Source organism: Hippocampus bargibanti, linkage group LG10 (assembly GCF_051943395.1).
Source record: "Hippocampus bargibanti isolate YZ-2025 linkage group LG10, ASM5194339v1, whole genome shotgun sequence".
NCBI lineage: Eukaryota > Metazoa > Chordata > Actinopteri > Syngnathiformes > Syngnathidae > Hippocampus > Hippocampus bargibanti.
In genome coordinates, this window is record NC_142743.1 from 3,017,797 (window position 1) to 3,041,771 (window position 23,975).

The window sequence follows — 23,975 nt, forward strand, 5'->3', positions numbered from 1 at the left end:
CATTTGAAGACGGCAGCCCTTCCCTTTCCCTGATTTCCCTTCGCCCTCCCCTAACCCCCCCAAAAAAACCTCCATCCATCCAGTAAATAAAGGCGGCGAAACCTTGATTGCGAAGCAGGAAACAAAGTGCGGCCATTTTGTCGGGCCAATGAGAAAAACGCTTTGGGATGTCAGAGGTGGGGCAAGGTGAAAGGAAAGAGCACGTAGCACGTAGCACGTAGCACGTAGCGGGCGGCAGCCAACGTCTCCGGCGTGGAGCCGCAAAAACCGCAGCTCCCACAAACTGGCTGGGATCTTGCGGCTTTTGCTCGCCACAGCTTTCATAGCTTGGCTGCGCGCACACAAAAACAAAACAAAAACAAAAGGCAACGTAAACATTTTTGCCGGCAAACAAGGCGCCTGAGACACGGCCGTCAATCTCCCTCAAACAGTGGTGTCAGTTTTTGTTCCGGTTGCCGCGGCAACCTCCGCTAGCGGGAACGGGCTGGGCCGCATCGGGTTCTTCTTGTTGACTTTTCAAACGACGCAAAAAGACACTTTTTTTGTTCGTTTTGTTAACATAAGAACGATGAACTAGCTTGCTAGCTTACGTCTGTGTAAGCTCTCAGTGGGACAGGAGTGGTCCATGGATGAAAAGGTATCTTCAGCCGTCATCTGGACTTCTTTCAAGGTGTCGGACGTTTCGCTTCTTATCCAAGAGGCTTCGTCAGCAAACTAAAATTTGCTGGTAGATCTGGCCATCTGTATGTGGCCATATATATATATATATATATATATATATCCCTGGTCCCTGCTCTCAGGTTGGAGGGAGCTACACTGATTACTTCTATTGTCCTGACTGATTATGGGGTCTACGACTGGCCTGATTGCCCCATTTACTCTGGTACAGAGAGCAGGGACCTATCATAGCAGAGTCTGGCACCGCCACACCTGGACAGTAGGGATATATATATATATATATATAGGGCCAACAAACTACCAACAAATTTTAGTTCGCTGACGAAGCGTCTTGGATAAGAAGCGAAACGTACGACACCTTCAAAGAAGTACAGATGACGGCTGAAGAAACTTTTTCATCGCTAGCTCGCTAGCTGAAAAAAATACTTTCACTTCAAGACAGTTTTGTTTTTTTTTTCCCAAAATGAAAGACAAACATAAATACAAATAAATAAATAAATAAATAAATAATGGCCGCGAGTGAACAGCCGTCCAAAAGAAAGCGCCGTTAGCCGAGCTCAGCATAGCACCAAATGCCAGATTTAAAAAAAAATTTTTTTTTTTTACTTGTATTCAGCTCAAGAATTCAAAATGTTTCCAGAAGCTTTGCTTTTCTCTTGGCTCACCACTCTTGCAAACACATTTGCTAGCCGCCGGTGTCGCCAAACAACTCCGGCACTAACCTATTCTCAGTACAGTGATACCTTGGCTTACAAACTTAACTGGTTCCCAGAAAGAGTAAGGTGAAAAGTGTGTATTCAAAACACTAATTTCCCATAGGAAACCATTAACATGAGAATAATCCATTCCCCGGTGCCCATAAAACATAATTTTCTACTAAAAAAGCCATCAAACTACACAAAATATACCTTATTTTATGTATAATAAATGTGCTATAGTATTATGATTAAAGAAATAAACTGTACTGTACAATAAAGTCATTTTATTTACCTTTGTGATGGTTGTTAATGGCTTGATGGAATGCAATGTCCGGTTTCCTCAGCATTAAACACTTGATGAGGAACTTAGCCTTCTTTCACCATCTTGAGGAATCATCCCTTGTAAGTGCTTTCTCTGTGATAATTTTATCTAGTTCATCAATTGTGATCTGTTTAGCTGGGTTAATAGCTTTTTGCATCAAGTGTACAGATGACTTGTGCGGCTTATTTGTGGAGCCCGATTGATGGGATATTTTAACCTTGCAGTCTACACTCTGCCTTTGAACTATCAAAGATGAAACAAGTCCAAATCTTACTCTTTTCTATCCATTTTCTCACTCTCTCTGTCTGCCTGTCTCTTTAATGTTTAAACCACCTCCCCTCACTGCTGCGTTCTTGACCAATCACGTGGCTTTAACCGAACACTGGGGGCGGGGAATAGAGGCCAAAAACAAGTTGGCTCCCATTTTCTTGTTCGGGAAATGGGCTCATTCGCCAATGACGCCAATCACTCATTGTGCCAGCTCCGCGTGTATCCGGAAAAATAGTTTGGATTCCAAGGTTAAATTTTCATACATTTAACGTTCGTAAACCGAAAAGTTTGTAAGCCGAGGTTATCACTGTACTGAGCCAGGCTAACGGGCGAGGCCTCCGACGCACACAAAAACGCAAGCCGGCAGATAAAGAGGTGAAAAAAACTCAAAAGGGACAATCCAAAATGTTGTCGCTGAGTGGCGTGAGCACGCTGCACGCTAACGTTACCTTGAAGCACCCGCTAGTCTACATGAAAACAACAACAAAGACAGCGGAAGAGTTCAGTCGCGAGGCCTTCAAAGTCAAGTTCAAAGTGCAACTGGGACGTCTTTTGGTCGCGAGCAATCCCGCCGAGTCCAAACAATCGCACATTCCTTTCAGGACCACCACGTTCAGGGTCAAGTCTTCAGGCTGGGAAGGGGAGGAGCCAGCTAGCCAGCTAGAGAGCGAGCCGGTTAGCCAGTTAGCTCGCTCCCTAGCATCGCGTGGTGGCGAGGATCGCCGACGGTCTCCGCCCCCTCCGTGGAGCTCCGAGCCCAATTACTGGCGGACCTCGTTTGCGATCAGACTGTCCTCCCCCGAGTGGAAATCCGCCTCGTTGATGCTATCGCCGCCGTTCAGCATGTCGTCGTCCTGAGACGACGCCCGGTCCTCCTCACCCGCGCCGCCCGGCTCGTCCGAGTTGGGGTCCTGGAGCACCTGGGCGATGTACATCTGCTGCGAGGGGACACCAAGTGCGTTAGCCACGTGGCTAACCCGGTACGTCCGCCGCGCTCGTTTCCAATCTCAAAGTGGGGGGCGGGGTCATGCTTACGACGCCGAAATGTGCGTTGCCGCCGATGACGCGGGTCACCGGGGTCGGGTCAATCAAGACGTCACCCACAGAAAAACATATTAGCTATCTAGCTAGATATTTATTAGCTGTCTAGCTATCTATTAGCTAGCTTTCTATCTTTTTGAGTTACTTCCGGGTTGAGTGAACGCTGGCGCGTGTGGCTGTCGCTGCTCACCCACAGAAAAACTTAGCCTGTGACTGTAAAGTGACCTTGAGAGTTTTGAAAGGCGCTTGGAAATGAAATGGATTATTATTATTATTATCATTATTATTATTATTATTATTATTATTACCCACACTCACCCACGAGATCCGTGTTTGTGTTATTATTATTATTATTCTGTTTGGCCCAATGGCATTTTTTCAGCCTGTCCGAAGCTCGATTGCGATCAATACAGTGATTACCATGGCAATCTGGGCACGTTAGCCACTCTTCAGCTATTTGCAACTGGACGGGTCAGGAAACATATTAGCTATCTAGCTAGCAAGCTATTTATTAGCTATCTAGAGAGCTAGCTATTAGCAATATAGCTATCTAGCTATTTGAGTTAGGTAACATATTAGCTACCTAGCTAGCAAGCTATCTATTAGCTATCTAGAGAGCTAGCAATTAGCAATATAGGTAGCTAGCTAGCTATTTGAGCCAGGTAACATATTAGCTATCTAGCTAGCAAGCTATGTATTAGCTATCAAGAGAGCTAGCAATTAGCAATATAGCTAGATAGCTAGCTAGCTATTTGAGTCAGGTAACATATCAGCTATCTAGTTAGCTAGCTATCCATTAGCTAGCTAGCTAGTATTCATTTATAAGTGCCTTGCATGCTGGGTCCGAGAGGACAGTAATTTCATCTGTGCTGTATGTCATGCATATTTAGCATATTTGACAATAAAGCTGACTTTGGCTTTGGCTTAGGTAGCTAGTTAGCTTTCTATCTTTTTGAATTATTCCGGGTTGAGTGAACGCTGTCGCGTGTGGCTGCCACTGCTCACCTACAGAAAAACGGATCCTGTGACTGTAAAGTGACCTTGAGAGTTTTGAAAGGCACTTACAAATGAAATGCATTATTATTATTATTATTATTAAGACTAAAATGCAAAAGTCACAAAGCAAGAATGAATTGACAAGATAGCGTTTGTTGCCGGCGACCGCTCACCTGAGATTTGGACGGCGGGGAGGCGGAGCTGCGAACCGTTCGTCCGTTCTCCACCACTTGGGCGTCCGAGTCCTTGGTGTCGATCTGCCGCCCGACGAGGTCTCGTTAGCGGTGCTCGCCAAGGCGGGCGTGGACGGGCGTGGACGGCCATACCTTGTAGTTGTGAGCGCTGAGGTACTTGAAGTGTCCGAAACAGACGTGGGACAGGCACACCACAATGGTCACCACCAGGACCACCAAGGTGAAGACCGAGGTGGGCGTCTCCAAACCTGCGCGCTACATAGCATTAGCTCGTGCCCCTCACAAAACAAAAATGGCTTCCTGGCTGACATTTGTCACCTTCATTATCGTCATTGTACCGCCGGCTTTACCACAAAGATCGTTCATTTCATAGAACCGCAGTCTAGCCTTAATAGCAATTATTAGCATCTCAGATGCTAATAATAAAAAATATTAGCTTTGAATTGGATACTAAAAACGCTGCAACAAATTGACCGACAAGATGACAGATTTTCAAGATGTCTTGAAAATCTATTAGCTGGCTATCTTGTTATTTAGCTGGCTACTGTATCTATTAGCTATAGCTATTAGCTATCTATTCGCTAGCTATTAGCGATCTATTCGCTAGATATTAGCTATCTATTCACTAGCTGTTAGCTATCCATTTGCTAGCTATTGGCTATCTATTCACTAGCTGTTGGTTATCTATACGCTAGCTGTTGGCTATCTATTCGCTAGCAGTTAGCTATATATTCACTAGGTGTTAGCTATCTATTCGCAAGCTATTAGCTATCTATTTGCTAGCTGTTAGCGATCTATTCGCTAGCCATTGCCTACATATTAGCTAGCTATTAGCTAATATAAAAATATTTGATTTTGTGTATTTTTTTTACATGAGTAATTCGTTTTTCACATAATTTTACATGATTTTTGGTAGTTAATTAATTTAAGCAACAAAAAAAACATGAGGAGCCATTTGGGAGCCAAAAGGGCTGGATCTTTTGAGTGACCCGAGCCAAAAGAACCGGTTGTCTGCAAACAGCCGCAGTTCCCATATAAATAAAAATATTTGATATTGTGTATTTTTTACACGAGTAATTCCTTTTTCACATAATTTTACCTGTTTTTGGTAGTTAATTAATTTAAGCAACAAAAAAAAAAAATAACAAGGAGCCATTTGGGAGCCAAAAGAGCCAGATCTTATTAGTGAGCCAAGCCAAAAGAGCCATATCTTATTAGTGAGCCAAGCCAAAAGAGCCAGATCTTTTTAGTTAGTCCAGCCAAAAGAACCGGCTCTCTGAAAAGAGCCGGAATTCCCATCACTACACTCTAAGCCCAACCAGAACTGTTTGGTGTCTCTTTGCGATTTTGAGAGAAGTGAGACAAAGTGAAAAAAAGCGTCGTGGGGCGAGGGGAGGAGCTTACCTGTCCGCATGGTGGAGAAGAAGAGCAGCCAGAAGAGGCAAAGGATGGGCGCCGCCACCACCTGAGTAACAGCACCGGAATGGATCTTCTTGTCCAGCTTGGACGGCAGGTACGCATAGTACATGTTGTAGCGGTCCACCAGGTGCTTCAGGAGCATGTACATCAGACCTGAGGCCAGGGCAGACCAGGCGGCGTTAGCCCGGCCGTCACGGCGCGCCACACTCAAGAAGTCTTGAAAAATCTATTAGCTGGCTATCTTGTTATCTAGCTGGCTATGTAGCTATTTAGCTAGCTACTGTATCTATTAGCTATCTATGAGCTATAGCTATTACCTATTTTTAGCTATAGCTATTAGCTAACCATTCGCTACCTGTTAGCCATCTAGTCGCTAGCTATTAGCCATCTATTCGTTAGCTGTTAGCTACTGTTAGCTATATATTTGCTAGCTGTTAGCTATCTATTCACTAGCTGTTAGCTATCTATTCGCTAGCTATTGGCTATCTATTCACTAGCTGTTAGCTATCTATTCACTAGCTATTAGCTATCTATTCTATGGCTGTTAGCTATCTATTCGTTAGCTGTGAGCTATCTATTCGCTAGCTGTTAGCTATCTATTCACTAGCTGTTAGTTATCTATTCGCTCGGTGTTAGCTATCTATTCGCTAGCTATTGGGTATCTATTCACGAACTGTTAGCTATCTATTCACTAGCTATTAGCTATCTATTCTATAGCTGTTAGCTATCTATTCGCTAGCAATTCACTATCTATTCACTAGCTATTAGCTATCTATTCGCTAGCTCTTAAGCTGAGGAGCCTTTTGGGAGCACTCACTCACCAAAGGGTACAATGATGGGGCAGGTGATGCTGTAGGCCATGACCACGGTGAAGACGTTCATAATCCAGGCATACGCCGCCCCGAACTGGAACTCGTAGGCTTGATGCTGACGGCGCAGGAAATCACGTCAGTCCAACAAACGCGGGACAACATCCGGCCGGGCCGGTGGACGCGGGGGTTGCTTCGATTCGGTCTGAATACGGACCGCCGGACCTGTTCGGGATCTGGTTATCCAGACCTGCTCAGATCTGGCCTTCTGCACCTGGTCTTTTCGACCCGGTGACAGCACCCGTTTTGCTCCATCTCGTTTTTTTTGGACCTGGAACAGACCTGGATACAGTGATACCTTGGCTTACGAACTTAATTGGTTCCCAGACAGTGTGTTTCGCGAAAGGTGTATCCCAAAAATTAATTTCCCATAGGAAACCATTAAAATGAGAATAATCCGTTACCAGGTCCACATAAAACATAATTTCCTACTAAATAAGCCTTAAAACTACGCAAAATATACATTATTTTATGTATAATAAATGTGCTATGGTATAATGAAAGAAATCAACTGTCTTCTTCTTTTTTTGTTTTCGGCTTTTCCCATTAAGGGATCCGCATGTTTGTTTTGGCCAAGCTTTTACTTCGGATGCCCTTCCTGACACAACCCTCTGTATTTATGCGGGCTTGGGACCGGCACAAGAAGACTTATGTCCCTTTGTGGCTACACAACAAGCAACTCGCTCAGTAAAAGGCTCCCAAACACAAAATGGTCATCGGCACAGCAACATTAAAAAAAGCAAAACTATACTCACCATTTGATGACAACGCTCATAATCCCCAAAGTATTTAAATCCACTAAATTTATAACTGTATTTTATTTATTGTATTCTATTTTTAATTGTATTTTATTTATTATAGCACCTATGCTTGTCTGTGACTGTAAAGTGTCCCTGAGAGCTTTGAAAGGTGCTTAAAATGAAATGTATTATTATTGTTAATTATTATTATTATTAAATATTATTATGATGAAATAATGTAACGGTTTTTTTTCTAGGGCAGGCCTGTATCTGGTCATGTATAATAAAGTGATTTTATTGACCTTTGTGATGGTCATTGATGGCTTGATGGAATGGAGTGGCCGGTTTCATCAGCATTAAACACTTGATGAGGAACGTAGCCTTCTTCTTCCACCATCTTGAGGAATGATTCCTTGTAAGCTTTGGCAGCTTTATCGTCAAAACTGGCTTCCTTAGCATGACGAATGACACTATGAATCCCTGTACGACGCTTAAAGTTCTCGAACCATCCGTGGCTAGCCTTGAAATCATCTATGGATGACGAACTTCCAGGTTGCCTCTTGACGATATCCGAGTGAAGTTGCTTTCTCTGCGATAATTGTACCTAGTTCCTCATCCAGTGTGTTCTGTTTAGCTGGGTTGATAGCTTTTTGCATCAAGTGTCTCAAGGAGCTATAGGTTGTACATCTTGGAAGTTGTGATATTGCAACAGCAACAGATGCAGACAGACACACTAGAAACCTCATTAATGGCTGGTTCCCTTGCTTGTCTTTTCTGTTCAAATTGTACAGATGACTTGTGCGGGTTATTTGTGGAGCTTGATTGATGGGATATTTTAACCTTGCAGTCTACACTGCCTTTGAACTATCAATAAAGTTGAAACTGTCACATCCTTCTCTGCGCCAGGAGCCGGCCCCTCCCCTACCTGCTCTCCGGACTCACTCACGTGTTTCTCATTCCCTTAATTGTGCCTTCTGGCTATAAAAGTCACCCATTCCCGCTCGGTCCGCGCCGGTGTATTCTCCGTAGTTCCCTGTCACCAAGCAGTTCGCAGGTCTGTTACGCTTTTCTTCTCAGTTGCCTGATTTCCTGTTTGCTTTGTGTGTCTCAGTAAAAACCCGTCTTGAATTTACTGTCTCCACCGTGTATTTCGGATCCACCCCGTACTACTTTTCTTCGCCCCTCGAGTCCTGTCACCACTCCTCGAGCGGACATGACAGAAACGAGTCCAAATTTCACAGTTTTGCCAAGATTATATTCTCGCGAATTAAACGTTCGTAAGGCAAAAAGTTTGTTAGCTAAAGCGTTCGTAAACTGAGGTATCACTGTATAGATTTCCAGGCCCGGTCAAATAAACCCAGTCCCGCAAGGCCAGCTGCTGGCCTTCCGGGCCCGGTCATCAGGGCCTGGTTTGGTCTCAGTCCCCGTGCCCCTCTCTACTCTATTTGCCAAATATGCTCAGGACCCGCCTAGCAAACGATGACACGGACCCGGGCCGTGCCGGTCCCGGTCGGGACGGTCTGCCGCGCCCTCACCCTCTTGACGTTGCGTCTGTCGGCGGCGGACGGCGCCAGGCAGAGTCGAATCATGTACATGAGGAGGCCGGGGATCCGAAGCAGGTCCATGGCGTTCCCGATGAAGGCCGAAGCGATCACGTAGTTGACGAAGAAGGCGCCGTTGTCGGGCAGGAACACGCACCTGAGGGACAACACGCACCCGGGCGGTCTTCTTCCATGTCCAGACCAAAGTACGACGGGGGGAAGTGGACACTCACTCAAAGCGCACCGTGCCGTCGGCCAAGAACTTTTTGTCAAAGAGCCAACGGAAGAAAACATCCAAGCTGAAACACACAATTGTAGAGTCAAAAAGCCTTGGTGGAGATCTGGACCATCGGACCTGGAAAAACGTTACCTGCTCAGGCCCAGCGAGGGCAGCAGAAGAACCATAAAGATCAGGAACGTGTAGCATTTGTGCATGGTGGTACGGTTTTCTCCAGACCTGCACAGCCACCAACACACACACAAACAAGTATTAGTCTGGGAACTCGAGGTCTCGACTCTGCGCTGAGATGAGTCGTGGCATCATGGCCTCAAGTATAACAATAATAATAATTCATTTGATTTGTTTCAAAAATCTCAAGGTCACTTTACAGTCACAGGAAAAGTTTTTCTGTGGGTGAGCAGCGGTGGCCACACGCGCCAGCGTTCACTCAACCCGGAATAACGCAAATAGATAAAAAGCCAGCTAGCTAGCTAATCTTCTTCTTTTTTCCTTTGGGCTTTTCCCTTCAAGGGGTTTGCCACAGCGAATCAGTAACCTCCATTTTCAGAGGTATGATACGCATGTTTGTTTTGGCCAAGCTTTTACGTCGGATGCCCTTCCTGACACAACCCTCTGTATTTATCCGGGCTTGAGACCGGCACAAGAAGACTTATGCCCCTTTGTGGCTACAGAACAAGCAACTCGCTCAGTAAAAGTCTAGTGATGACTGATTAGCACATCGCCCTCACAGTGCACATCTCAAAATAGATAAATAAAATGAAGATTAAACGGTACTTTATAATAAAGTCGTTTTATAGCCAGCTAGCAAGCTAATAGATAGCTAACAGGTAGCCAGCTATATAGCCAGCCAGTCAGCTAGATAGCTGATAGCAAATAGCTAGCTAGATATCCAGCTAATAGATAGCTAATAGGTAGCCAGCTAGATAGCCAGGCAGTCAGCTAGATAGCTAATAGATAGCAAATAGCTAGCTGGATAGCCAGCTAATAGATAGCTAATAGGGAGCCAGCTAGATAGCCAGCCAGTCAGCTAGATAGCTAATAGATAGCAAATAGCTAGATAGCTAGATAGCCAGCTAATAGATAGCTAATAGGTAGCCAGCTTGATAGCCAGCCAGTCAGCCAGATAGCTAATAGATAGCAAATAGATAGCTAGCTAGATAGGCAGCTATCCAGCTAATAGGTAGCCAGCTAGATAGCCAGAGTGGCCATTTTGAGAGGAAAGACCCAATTGGGTTTGGAGGTACTGCGTTGCCCCAGTACCTGGTCCAGTGCGCCTCAAAGAATGCCGAGTAGTAGACGATGGTCGGCAGCAGGGCGGAGAAGGCCCACAGGAGGAGCGTGGGGAAGAACTGGGTCACGATGGGGTTCTGCGGAGGCACAAGTGGTCAAAAGCTGCGCGCCCGCTCAGGGTTACTGCGCTTCCTCTCACGTTGAGGTACTCCACCGGCTTGGTGACGTTGAACTTGTCCATGGTGGAGATGATGATGGCGGGCGTGGTGAGGAAGAAGAGCAGCAGGAACAGGATGCAGTTGATGATCAGGCAGCGGATCCACCAGGAGACGCCGCCCAGCGACAGGTGCTCCCTGTTGGACCCACGCGCAACAAGGCGTCAACCACCGGAAACGGGAGCGGGACTGGCACTGGGACCGGGAATGGGACCCACCAGCGCACGTTCTGAGGGTCGGGCGCGTACGAGACGTTCCAGTTGTGCACGTGAAGCGCTTCGCCGAATTGCGAGGATCGCGGTTCCTGTCGGCAGCGGCACCCTTGGACCTGACACGCGTTGAAGTCTTTCAGGATTCTAAGACGGACGGGATCACGGGTCAGCACGCGCAAGGGGGCCGCCGTCCCAGGCCATCCCAGACTCGGGCGGGTCTTACATGGCGGTCATGGCCTCGTTCTGAAAGGTGACAAAGGCCATGCCCAGAGGTTTGGTGTGGACCTTGTCCTTCTCCCTGCGGTACTCCTCCTTCAGCTTGGCCTCCCTCTTGGTGTAGAAGCTGACCGCCTCCTCCTGCCGGCAAAACACACAATCCACAATCGACCGGATGCCCTACGGTCCACAAAGTCTCGGCTGGCTGTGGTCAGGTGTCGTCCGGCGGTCGGTCGAAGAAGTCAGGTGTCAGGGACTTCCGGTGGGCCCGGTTAAGCGGCCTCACTCGGGTGCCGAATCACTGCCGGCCACACCTCGTCCTGGTGTCATCTAAGTCCGGTCCTGGTCTACCTCCTCGCAGCCGGCGATGGCGCAGCAGCAGAGATGTCCGCAGGGCCTGGGGTTGATCATGGTGGGAACGTGCTCCTTGGCCATCAGGTCGGTGAAGAACTTTTTGCTGCGCTCCGTCTTCTTCCTGTGGGCGACGGCCTAGACGCTTGGAGACTCTTGGAGACCGGCGGACGGACAACCGGACGGCCCCGCTCACCTCTCGGCATTCAAGGACATCAGCTTGGCCACGTTGTAGCAGATCCGAGCTTCCAGGACCACGCAGTTCTCATACGCCTGCCTGAGAGGGGATCGGGTTTTGGGGGTCCACAGCTAGCATGTTCAAAGGCAAAAAAAAGCTTGGGCGCGAAACAAAGTCCAGTGCGCATACTCAAAGTGTTGCTTGATCTGACTCTCTTCGGCATACTTGGAGATGCCGTTGATGAATAAAGTGCGCTTCACCTGCAAGGCACAAACGGGCAATTGGCCTGGCGCTGGTCTGGCGCTGGCCAGGTCTGGCGCTATCCTTACCAGGTCGTCTTCCTTGTAGTGCATCTTGGACGTGTGTCGTCTCATACTGTAGACGGTCAGCAACAGGTACATGAAGGCGAAGGTGGTGTGCAGCCACAACAAGTTGGTCCTGAGGGCAAACATTTTTTTAGCGTTACACACCGCGCGCTACCTAGCTAGCCCATGTCCTCTGGGTCTCTCCAAGCGTTTGCGCGGACCAAATCCTGGTGTCATGGCGGTCTCTCGAAGTGAGGGGAAATCACTTTCACACTTTTGGTATGTTTGACATTACGTTGCTATGCTAACGTAGCGTCTGATCCGTGAACGGGGAAGCTCTGGATCAAGGCCCGCGTCATCGGCACGCCGTTAAATCAAGCCAAACTCACCCAGACTTGAGGTTGGCGATGGTGGTGCGGCCGAAGCTGTAGGCGTTGTTTTCTGAAAAGCACACCAAAGACGTGTGAAAACATGAAACCAAAACTTGGTTGGTTTGCCGAGATTTGCGCTCGGACAAAACAAGGCAGTGAGGAGACTCAACTCCCTCCCAGCCCTGCCCCACCTGCCCTTTCCCACTGCAACACTCACCGAACTCTGAGTACACTACATGCGGCACTACCACACTTTACATACGACACTACCTCACTTTACAATGTCACTACAGTGAAACCTCGGTTTACCAACCTCTTGGCTTACGAAATTTTCGGTTTGCGAACGTTACATTAATGAATATTTTACCTTGGCATACGAACTATTATTCGGGATACACACGGAGCTGCCACAATAAGTTCTAACAAGAAAATGGTTGTTGTTTTTGTCTTCTATTTCCCGCCCACAGTCTTCAGTTAAAGCCACGTGATTGGTCAAGAATGCAGCAGGGGGGCATGGGGTTACAGACAGAGAGCGAGTGAGGGTGTTCTCCAAAAAACAAAATGGCGTCTTCGGTTAAAGCCACGTGATTGGTCAAGCAGTGGGGGGGGGGGTTAAACATTAAAGAGACAGGCAGACAGAGAGTGAGAAAACACACACACGAAAGGGAGATGACAGAAAACAAACAAAAGTGAAATAGTGAGAAAATTGATAGAAAATTTGGACCCATTTCAACTTTGATAGTTCAAAAGCAGAGTGTAGACTGGAAGGTTAAAATATCCCATCAATCAGGCTCCACAAATAAGCCGCACAAGTCATCTGTACACTTGATGCAAAAAGCTATCAACCCAGCTAAACAGATCACAATCGATGAAGAACTAGATAAAATTATCGCAGAGAAAGCACCTACAAGGGATCATTCCTCAAGATGGTGAACAAAGCCTATGTTCCTCATCAAGTGTTTAATGCTGAGGAAACCGGACACTCCATTCCTTTAAGCCATTAACCACCATCACAAAGGTAAATAAAATGACTTTATTGTACAGTACAGTTTATTTCTTTAATCATAATACTATAGCACATTTATTATACATAAAATAAGGTATATTTTGTGTAGTTTAAGGCTTAGAAAATTAGAAAGTAGAAAATTATGTTTTATGGGGACCTGGGAACGGATTATTCTCATTTTAATGGTTTCCTATTGTAATGATCTGGTTGGCGACCAACGGGGGGCGCTGTCGGCCCCGCCTACACCTGCACAGGTGCTGGTCGTCCCGATCAGATTGGCGACCAGCGGGTAGCGACGTCAGCCCTGCCTGCAGCCTCGCAGGTGTTGGTCGTTTAATCATTGACACTTAAAAGGACACCCGGCACGACCATCCGGTGCCGGTTCATTGTTTGTTTGCTGCTTGTTTGCTGCATGCATTGTGTATGTGTTTGTTTAACCTTGGCGGACTTTTACTTTTGGTCTTCTTTTGCTACTTTGTATTTTTTCCATTCAGATGATTTTGATGTTTTACTTTTTGTTCCTGCTGACTTTATTTTAATACAATTTGTCAAACAACCTCCTGCTCCCTCCTGCCTCCTTTTTGGGATCCGCACCCGCCATCACCACCTTGCAAACCGTGACACCCATGGGAAATGAATTCTTGGGATACACACTTTTTGCCTTACACACTCTGTCTGGGAACCAATTAAGTTCGTAAGCCAAGGTCCCACTGTACCTCACTTTATATACGACACTACCTCACTTTACATTCCGAAATGACATGTATTGTCTGAAAAGACTCAACGGGTCAAGAGGAGACAGCAGCCGGAGGAAAGAGAACACCAAGAACTTCAGAGATGGAAAAGGGTCATTTTGAAGGAGCAGCTGATGGGGGGCAAAGAATGAGAGGACGGCATAGAACGAGAGTCTGGTGGGCCGCTATTGGGGAGGGGGACCCCACCTTGCCCCACCTGAGGCGCCGGATCTTTGCGCTCAATGACAACAACGACAATAGCGGCACGTGTGACACTCGATCCCTTTCAAAGGATTTGCGGGACGGGAAAGAAAAACCTTTTGGCCTGGACTACCTGGACTACATGGACAACCTAAACTACCAGGACAACCTGGACTCCATGGACTACCTGGACTACTTAAACTACCTGGTCTACCAGCACTACATGGACTGCCAGGACTACCTGACTACCTAAACTCCCTGGACTACCAGGACAACCTGGACTACCTGGACTACTTGGACTACATGGACTACTTAAACTACCTGGACTGCCTGGACTACCTAAACTACCTGGACTACCAGGACAACCTGGACTACCTGGACTACTTGGACTACATGGACTACTTAAACTACCTGGACTACCTGGACTACCAGGACTACCTGGACTACCTAAACTACCTGGACTACTTGGACTACCTAAACTACCTGGACTACCAGGACAACCTGGACTACCTGGACTACCAGGACTACCTGGACTACCTAAACTACCTGGACTACTTGGACTACCTAAACTACCTGGACTACCAGGACTACTTGGACTACATGGACTACTTAAACTACCTGGACTGCCTGGACTACATGGACTACCTAAACTACCTGGACTACTTGGACTACAATCCAAGCAACTACCCCGGCCAGCGCATGGCTGGACCGGCGACCCTACAAGCCACACGTCACAAGTCAGCGAGTGCTCCTTTACCTTCTTTGGACGGGGGGCCGCCTGCTCCTTGCGTGAGGAGCAATTCTTTGCTGATAATTCGCACTAATCCACACAAACACACACACACACACACACACACACAGATACAGAGATTTTTGGTTGTTCTTTCGACTTAAAGATGGCACCGCGATAGTGGCTGCCTTTCCAGCAGCCCCTGTATTTTGTTTTTCTACTTCTTCCTTTCCTTTCATCACTTTGCTGCTGTGAAATGTCCACGGCGGCGAGACGAAAAAAAAGTGACATTAATATTTGTGACTGAAATCATTCCGCCCGTCTGTGGTCCATCGATGAAAAGGTTTTGTCAGCAAAAAAAAATAGTACGCTGACGAAGCTTTTCGGATGAGGAGCAAAATGTCCGACACCGTCAAAGCTGAAGAAACCTTTTCATCGATTACAAGATGAGGGCCGATGGGAATAAATGAAGATCATTTTATGGCATAAATATAATTAAAATTGGAAAATAGCCAAGTGCTTCAAATTGCCGAGCAGAAAAGGAACATACCAACACAATTCACACATCCTTTTCTCCATTAGCTATCTATTAGCGAGCTAGCTTTCTATCTATTTGAGTTACTTCCGGGTTGAGTGAAGTCCTAGCTAGCTATCTGTTAGCTATCTATTAGCTAGCTAGCGTTCTATCTATTGGAGTTACTTCCGGGTTGAGTGAACGCTGGCGCGTGTGGCTGCCGCTGCTCACCCAAAGAAAAACTTATCCTGTGACGGTCAAGTGACCTTGAGAGTTTTGAAAGGCGCCTATAAATGAAATGTATTATTTTTGTTATTATTGTTAAAGGTCAATGTAATCCAATACACACGCAGCAGTTCACTTCCTGCTTGTCACTTGTGCTTTTTGCTGGGAAAAAATAGCTGCGAGCCGCGGGTGTATTTTCCCCTCCGGCTTGACTTCCAGGTCTAGGCGAGTCGCCATCGGCGGGGGTCGCGATCGGGGCGGCGGGTCTCACCCACCCAGCAGGTCGCCCGAGAAGTTGACGGGCAGCACGATGCCCACGGAGAGCACGCCCACCACCACCAGCAGGCCGATGATGTGACGCTGGAAGGACAGGTAGTGCACCGCGTCCTCGCCGCACTTCTCCCGGATCTCTTCGTCCCTGTCGCCAGCGCAGAGGTCAGTCTGAGATCAGTGGGGGGTTGGGGGGCTTTGCCCGCCGACAACTCACTTGATTCGGAAGATGGCCGTCAGCCACGAGCAGAAGCCCTGTCGACCCCGAAAAAGGAGAAAAGGTCGCAGCAAAGTCAACAAGCGAGACCGTCCCCGCGTGGGACGAAGGAAAACTAGCAGGGAAGCTAGGACAAAAAAACACAACTGCGCAAAGCAAAGCGTTCAAATGGGGGATGCAAAGGAGCAGGGATGTCACCAGTCGGGGAAAAGGAAAAAACAACAAGCCAAATAAGAGAGGAATCGGGTCCCCCAATTAGCAAAGCGGCTCAACAGACAAACACCAGGTCGCGTACGTTGTCCGAGTGGGCGGAGCCTCCCGGGACCCCTTTGGCTGACCTCTGACCCGCTCACTGTTTAAATGGATTAGCATTAGCATCAGCATCACCTACGGACAGCGGATTAAAGTGAAAACCACTCGAGACTAGCATAGCATGCTACCTAGCAAAGGAGACAAAGCGGCAGGAAAGGAATAAAAGACGCAGGCGTGCTCAAAGACTAGCATAGCATGCTAACTAGCAAAGGAGACAATAATAAGCAGGCGCGCTCACGTTATCGCGCTGCTCCAGGTCCACGGAGCTGGAGACGGACGTCAGGCGCTCGTAGCGGTCAGGGGTGTCCGAGTGCACCGCCGCCGACGTCACGCTGAGGAGAGAGACCACTTTCAGCGCGTGGCTTCCAACCCTGACACGGAGCGGCCGCTAACACCGGATCACTTCCTCCTCAAGGGCCCTCTGGGCCTTGAGCTAAGTGGCTAAGCGGCTAGCACGCCACAGGGACGACGCACACCAACACGCTTGTCCACGTTACCTTTTGACCGGCTCATAGTTATCCCTGTCTCGTCTTCTGCTGAATTGTTTTCATGGCGGGGGCAAGCACGAAGAAGGGTTAGCATGTTAGCCATTAGCCACCGATGACAATAATAATAATAATAATAATAAATTTCATTTATCAGCGCCTTTCAAAACTCTCAAGGTCACTTTACAGTCACACGATCAGTTTTTCTGTGGGTGAGCAGCGGCAGCCACCTGCGCCAGCGTTCACTCAACCGTGAATAGCTCAAATACATCAAGTTAGCTAGCTAGCTAGTTAGACAGCTAATCGATCGCAAATAGATAGTAAATGGATAGCCAGCAACGGTGAATAAATAGCTAATAGATAGCCAGATAGCCAACAGCTAGCCAGCCAGACAGCTTACAGTCAGCTAATAGCTAGCTAGCGAATGGATAGCAAATAAATAGCCAATATCGTTTGGCTGCTTGACCATTTGAAGAGATGGACTTGTGACGCACACGCACGCACGCACGCACACGCGCGCACACCCTTGCCCCCTTTGCCGCGTTTGGACTCAGTCGGCGCCAACGCCTGCCGCCGCCGCTCACCTGTCGGCGTCGGTAACCAGCGCCAGGCGTCCGTAGTCCCACGCCACCTTCCGTAGGATGGAAAAGACGAAGAGCAGGACCTGCGGATGGAGACGTCAGCCGGCGGTCGGGAGGCTTCGCGGCGGCCAACTGACCAGGAAGCACATGAAGTCCAGCGCCAGCACGGTGGGCACGCCGCCAAAGGGGAGGCCTTGCAGCACGGTGCTGCGGATGCGCGCCGAGTAGCAGTACTCCTTGGAGCCGCCGTCACCGGAGCAATTGTGGCGGGTGCCGCAGGCCTGGCCGACGCCCAGCGTCGCCATGGCAATGATCAGCAGCCGCAGCATCCTCAGCGCCGCATCCTCGCCTCCCGCCGGGCGGGCCTGGACCAGACGGCGTTGGCCCGGACGGGGTGTGCCTGCTCGCCTCCCTCCGATCCCTCTCTGAAAAGCAAACAAAAGCGCCACTGTCAATTTTGACATTTTATTGTAATAATAATAATAATAATAATACATTTGATTTCTAAGCGCCTTTCAAAACTCTCAAAGTCACTTTCCAGTCACAGGATCAGTTTTTCTGTGGGTGAGCAGCGGCAGCCACACGCGCCAGCGTTCACTCAACCCGGAAGTAAATCGAAAGCTAGCTAGCCAGCTAGTAGATAGCTAATATATAGCCAACAGATAGCTTGCCAGATATCTAGCCACCTAGATAGCCATATAGCTAGCTAGCTAGATAGTTAGCTAATACACTGAATGTCACTAAAATACAGATAGAAAGCCAGCTAGCCAGATAGTAGATAATTAATATATAGCCAACAGATAGCTAGCTAGCCACTTTGATAGCTATACTGTATAACCGTTTGCTATCTATTTGTTAACCAGCTAGCTACCTAGCTGGCTATCTATTTGCTATCTATTTGCTATCTAGCTAGCTACCTAGCTGGCGCGAATGGCTGCCACTGCTCACCGCACAAAAAAAAATTATGTGACTGTAAAGTGTCCTTGAGAGTTTTGATAGGCACTTAGAAATGAAATGTATTATTATTATTATTATTATTCTTTTGATGTCTTTGGCCAATCACATCAAGTTGTCGTCTTGCTGGCCAATGAAAAGCCAGCAAGGCCCTCTCCCCGGATGTGCCCCCCATATCCCTCTCCCATCTTCCCTCGCTCGCCTAATCTCCGTGTGACGTCACCGCATGACGTCGAACTAGCGAAGCCGAAGCGGCAAAGCGGCGGCTCGGTGTCCTCTGGGCCTGTTACATAAGCAAGCACCCCCCCCCCCCCCCCCACACACACACACACACACATCCGTAACCTGCCCCCCACCCTTCGGGTAACGCGCGCACTTGCTGCTCCGCGGGAGGATGAGACAAAGGACGCGCGCGGCCTTTGTGGCAGGCCTCACCTGAGGACCGGAAGTGGCGTCGCGCGCGGCCTGAAATCCTCACGCGGCGGCGCCGAGAGTCTCCAAGTGGCCGCGGCGTCGCGCCGACGCCATCGCCGGCCGGCCGCCGACCGAGCACCTGCCGCTCGGGGTCCTGTTCGCTTGCAGTCGCCTCTCGTCACGGGGTGCGCCTTAAGCGAGGCAACCGCGGCTGGGAGGCGACTGAGGCCGCTCTGCGTCCTTCGTCTGGTCTGGTCTGGTCTCGATCGTCGTCGCCGCCGCCTCAGATGCTGCCGCTGCCGCTGCGGACCACAAACGGCGATGCACGCGAGGCGCCGACCGACAGGGGGCGCCGAAGCGCGCCTTCACAATAAAAGCCGAGACAGTGACCGGTCGAGCATTTGATTCGCTTGAAACGCGAAACAAGCAACAATACGGTGGCAACCACTCCCCCCCCCCTTGAAACCCCGAAAGACAAATCAAAAGGAACAACTCAGCTCATTTGCTTGCACAAGTGTGCAACCCCTTCTTAACTACGGAGGTGGCTATGTTCACCCCCAAAAAAATGACATTTGTTGTTGTTGTTTTTTTACTTGGGTTTGTGTCATTTGTCATCAGACTAAATAAAAAAAATACAAAAATTGATCTATTCTCGTCGGCTTTTCTTGACTGTTCTAGCTAGCTAGCTAGCTATCTAGCTGGCTATCTATTGACTATCTGTTGGCTATCTATTGGCTATCTATCTGCTATCTATTTGAGATCTATTTTCTATCCATTTGCTGTCTATTAGCTATCTGGCTGGCTAGCTAGCTTTCTAGCTGGCTATTAGTTACATAGCTATCTAGCTAGCTAGCTACTTAGCTGGCTATCTATTTGCTGTCTATCAGCTAGCTGGCTGGCTAGCTAGCTCTCTAGCTGACTATTAGTTATATAGCCAGCTAGCAGTCTAGCTTGCTATCTATTAGCTATCTATTAGCTAGCTTTCTATCTATTTTAGTGACTTCCGGGTTGAGTGAACGCTTGCGCGTGTGGCTGCCGCTGCTCACCCGTAGAAAAACTTATCCTATGACTGTAAAGTAACCTTGAGAGTTTTGAAAGGTGCTTATAAATGAAATGGATTATTATTTATACTGTATTATTATTTTCCTTTCTAAGGGCTGACTGGATTGGAAAGTGTCGCAGCCATGACAGTCCACTCGTGGTTGTTGGCAAAAAAACACAATTGTGTCTTTGTCTGTGTGCACAAATAATCATTTCTTTTGTCTTCAAGTCGACTTAAAGTTTAGTGGAGAGTGATGTTTTGTGGGAACCAGGGAACGGATTGTTTTCATTTTTAGTGGTTTCCTATGGGAAATCAATGTTTGGGGGACACACTTTTCGCCTTGCATGCACTTTCTGGGAGCCAATTGGGTTTGTTTGCTGAGGTACTGTATTAGCTATCTGGCGAGTTAGCTAGCTAGCTATGTAGCTGGATATATATTAGCTATATGGCTATCTAGCTAGTTAGCTAACTCTAGCTGGCTATCTTAGCTATCTAGCTAGCTGCATGGATGGCTATCTATTTGCTATCTATTAGCTATCTGTTTGGCTAGCTATGTAGCTGGCTATCTATTAGGTATCTCGCTAGCTAGCTGGCTATCTATTTGCTATCTATTAGCTATATGGCGATCTAGCTAATTAGCTAACTGTATAGCTGGCTATCTATTAGCTATCTGTTAGCTGGGTGGCTATATGGCTATGTAGCTAGTTAGCTAACTGTATAGCTATCTATTAGCTATATGTTAGCTGGCTAGCTAGCTAGCTATCTAGCTTTCTATCTATTTTAGTTACTTCTGGGTTGAGTGAACGCTGGCGCGTGTGGCTGCCACTGCTCACCCACAGAAAAACTGATCCTGTGATTGTAAAGTGACCTTGAGAGTTTTGAAAGGCGGTTCGAAATCAAATGGATTATGATTAAAACACGAAGACACTTCGCGAAGGCGCCGTAATCATTTGGTTATTTAGCTGTTTATTTATTTGTTTGTTTATTTGATTATTGGTAATTTATTTATGTGATTATTTTTATGTGTTTATCCGTTTATTTTTCTAATGTATTTATTTATCTATGTATTTATTTGGTCATGTATTTCTATTTATTTTCATTATTTAGCTGTTTGTATATTTGATATACTATTTTATACTATATTGTATTTTACTAGTGCAGCGTGTTCTACCGGAAATAAATTCCTTGTGTGTTCTACATACTTGGCAATAAAGATGATTCTGATTTTGTTTATTTGATTATTGGTAATTTATGTGGCTATTTATGTGGTTATTTTTCATTTATTTTTCTATTTATTTATGTATTTATTTGTTTATGTACTTGGTTATTTCTGTGTTTATTTGATTATTTGTTGTTCTTTTTTATGTATTTATTTGTTTATGTATTTGGTTACTTAGTTGTTGTTATATTTTTGATGTGATTATTATTCATTTATTGTCCAATAATTTTTTTTATGGACACGGTATTTATATTTATTTTATTTATTTAGTTGTTTTTTTATTTGATTATTGGCTCTTTATTTATATTATTTTTAAGCGATGACAAAAATATATTTCGGAACACCTACAGCCATCTCTGATAAAAAATAGCTTCTGACCACGAACAATAATAATAGTATAGTAACTAACAATTTTTAACTCATTATTATTATTATTATTATTATTATTATTATTATTATTATTAACATTTGGGAACAGCGACGTCGCGGGATGTGCATTTATTTTGAAAGTCGCAGACAGAAACGAGCCAGTTCTGCGCTCCGGAAAAACGTCATTTGGCTCACAGCGAATCGGCGGCGGAGAATCGCCCAGACTGCCCATAACAAACATGGCGGACGGTGAGTGCGATCTTGTTCTTTTCCTCATTGAAACACAAAGAACAACAATGAAATGAAATCGTCCAAGTTGCCGCTGTTTCTTACCTTTTTCGCGTCTCAATCAGAGCGACAAAAACAGTTAAAGGTTGATGCTAAGCTAACTGCTCGCGCCAACAATCCTGACGAACAACCGCCAGTTTGACTCTTGAGGTTTTTTTCCTTCGCCGTCTTCCGAACGCTTCAAAAATAAAACAAAAACTGCAAAAAAACGCAACCTTTGCATTTTGTAGCGTCGGCAGCTGTCAAAAACTGGGAAATCGGTTCGGGTCTCCATTTTGAGGCTGTCCAAGTAACCGCGATTGTCTTTGCAGAACAAACAGACGCCGAACACTCGATGGAGCATCCGATGGTGAGTGCGGCTAATAATAATAATAGTAATAATAACCCATTTCATTTCTAAGCTCATTTCAAAAGTCTTAAGGTCACTTTACAGTCACAGGATCAGTTTTTCTGTGGGTGAGCAGCGGCAGCCACAGGCACAAGCCTAGCCAACAGATACCCATCTAGATAGCCGGCCACCTAGATAGTGAATAGATAGCTAGCTAGCCTGCCAGCCAGATAGCTAATAGATAGCAAATAGCTAGCAAATGATAATACTACTACTATTACTACTACTAATAATAATAATAATATTTCTAAGCGCCTTTCAAAACTCCCAAGGTCACTTTACAGTCACAGGATAACGTTTTTCTGTGGGTGAGCTGCGGCAGCCACACGCGCTAGTGTTCACTCAACCCGGAAGTAACTCGAATAGATAGAAAGCGAGCCAGCTAGCTAATAGCTACTGCAAGCTATTTTTGCTGCTGATTGTCATTCTGCTTTGTCGCAGCCGTCGGAAAACCCCCACACCGACTTCGGCCTGACGGACAGCGTCCAGGTAAGGTCGTCTAGTGCCCCGGCGACCCCGCGTGCTTCCCCACCTGCTCTTTTGGCCCTCGCCAGAGGACGCTGGAGCAGGAGAAGACGTGCAAGCAGAAGGTCGACCTGCAGGCGTTGCCCACCCGCGCCTACCTGGACCAGACCGTGGTGCCCATCCTGCTGCAAGGCCTCGCCGTGCTGGCCAAGGAGAGGTGAATAATTATGATAATACATGTCATTTATAAGCACCTTTCAAAACTCTCAAGGTCACTTTGCAGTCGCAGGATAAGTTTTTCTGTGGGTGAGCAGCGGCAGCCACACACGCCAGCTTTCACTCAACCCACTCATAGAAAGCTAAAAAGCCAGCTAATAATAATAATAATATAATCATGTAATTTATAAGCGCCTTTCATAACTCTCAAGGTCACTTTACAGTCGCAGGATAAGTTTTTCTTTGGGTGAGCAGCGGCAGCCACACAGGCCAACTTTCACTCAACCCACTCATAGAAAGCTAACTAGCCAGCTAATACTAATAATAATATTAATAATAATACATGTAATTTATAAGCGCCTTTCAAAACTCTCAAGGTCACTTTAGTCACAGGAGAAATGTTTCTGTGGGTGAGCAGCGGCAGCCACACAGGCCAGCGTCCACTCAACTCACTCATAGAAAGCTAACTAGCCAGCTAATAATAATAATAATAATACATGTAATTTATAAGCTCCTTTCATAACTCTCAAGGTCACTTTAGTCACAGGACAAGTTTTTCTGTGGGTGAGCAGCGGCAGCCACACACGCCAGCTTTCACTCAACCCACTCATAGAAAGCTAAAAAGCCAGCTAATAATAATAATAATAATAATAATAATAATAATAATAATAATAATATAATCATGTAATTTATAAGCGCCTTTCATAACTCTCAAGGTCACTTTACAGTCGCAGGATAAGTTTTTCTGTGGGTGAGCAGCGGCGGCCACGCAGGCCGGCAGTTCACTCAACCCACTCATAGAAAGCTAACTAGTCAGCTAATAATAATAATAATAATAATAATAATAATAATTATTATTATTATTATTATTATTAAACATGTAATTTATAAGCGCCTTTCAAGGTCACTTTACAGTCACGGGATAAGGATATCTAATAGATAGCTAGCTTGATAGCGAGCCAGCTACATAGCTGATAGCTAGCAAATAAAGGGCTCGCTAGGTAGCCCGCCAGATAACTTATTGGATAGCGCAAAATGGATAACGAAGAATTTGAAAGGCTCCGCCCCCTCGCCTAAAATCAATCCAAAAAGCCACACTCCACCTCGCCCTTTTGTTTCTGATCCCCGCAGGCCGCTAAACCCCATCGAGTATCTGGCTGCCTTCCTGCTTAAGAACAAAGCGCAGTTTGATGAGCGCAATTGAAGCTTTTCCTCTTTGCCAATAAAAAGTGACTCCAGTCCAAGCGCCATCTTCTTT

The 23,975-nt window shown here is 46.6% G+C and overlaps 2 protein-coding genes across 4 annotated transcripts; one reads left to right on the plus strand and one right to left on the minus strand.

Moving 5' to 3' along the window:
* Positions 1-1,110: 1,110 nt before the first annotated feature.
* LOC148892083 (mechanosensitive cation channel TMEM63B-like) lies at positions 1,111-19,146 on the minus strand. 3 transcript variants are annotated; one of them, XM_089005800.1, is made up of 24 exons: positions 18,752-19,146; positions 17,500-17,787; positions 17,366-17,445; positions 16,535-16,628; positions 15,985-16,022; positions 15,773-15,915; positions 14,786-14,848; positions 12,106-12,157; positions 11,741-11,849; positions 11,601-11,671; positions 11,430-11,510; positions 11,234-11,357; positions 10,890-11,023; positions 10,673-10,810; positions 10,439-10,592; positions 10,270-10,376; positions 9,139-9,225; positions 9,002-9,067; positions 8,763-8,925; positions 6,440-6,545; positions 5,604-5,771; positions 4,332-4,447; positions 4,179-4,262; positions 1,111-2,903 (listed from the first exon to the last, which is right to left on the minus strand). In XM_089005800.1, the coding sequence occupies exons 2-24, from the start codon at positions 17,689-17,691 to the stop codon at positions 2,730-2,732; spliced, it is 2,544 nt and encodes an 847-aa protein (XP_088861926.1). In that variant the 5' UTR covers positions 17,692-17,787; positions 18,752-19,146; the 3' UTR covers positions 1,111-2,729. The 3 variants fall into 3 exon arrangements, with proteins under 3 accessions (XP_088861926.1, XP_088861925.1, XP_088861928.1); XM_089005799.1 differs by having other exon boundaries at positions 1,111-2,906; positions 18,752-19,142; XM_089005802.1 differs by lacking the exon at positions 14,786-14,848 and having other exon boundaries at positions 1,111-2,906; positions 18,752-19,138.
* A 2,400-nt stretch (positions 19,147-21,546) lies between these two features.
* dpy30 (dpy-30 histone methyltransferase complex regulatory subunit) lies at positions 21,547-23,961 on the plus strand. Its single transcript, XM_089006456.1, has 5 exons — positions 21,547-21,609; positions 21,960-21,997; positions 22,478-22,525; positions 22,591-22,718; positions 23,849-23,961. Exons 1-5 carry the CDS (start codon positions 21,600-21,602, stop codon positions 23,919-23,921), a joined length of 297 nt encoding a protein of 98 aa, XP_088862582.1. The 5' UTR covers positions 21,547-21,599; the 3' UTR covers positions 23,922-23,961.
* The last annotated feature ends 14 nt before the right edge of the window (positions 23,962-23,975 follow it).

Bases quoted from the DNA above. Each gene is read 5' to 3' on its own strand.
- LOC148892083 (XM_089005799.1), bottom strand. From the start codon at position 17,691: ATGCTGCGGCTGCTGATCATTGCCATGGCGACGCTGGGCGTCGGCCAG. The intron at 16,023-16,534 runs GTGAGCGCGCCT...CGGGGTCGACAG, and splicing joins ACCTGGAGCAGCGCGATAAC to GGCTTCTGCTCGTGGCTGAC. The intron at 11,511-11,600 runs GTATGCGCACTG...ATCCCCTCTCAG, and splicing joins CAGATCAAGCAACACTTTGA to GCAGGCGTATGAGAACTGCG.
- dpy30 (XM_089006456.1), top strand. The intron at 21,998-22,477 runs GTGAGTGCGGCT...GCTTTGTCGCAG, and splicing joins ACTCGATGGAGCATCCGATG to CCGTCGGAAAACCCCCACAC. The intron at 22,719-23,848 runs GTGAATAATTAT...TGATCCCCGCAG, and splicing joins GCCGTGCTGGCCAAGGAGAG to GCCGCTAAACCCCATCGAGT.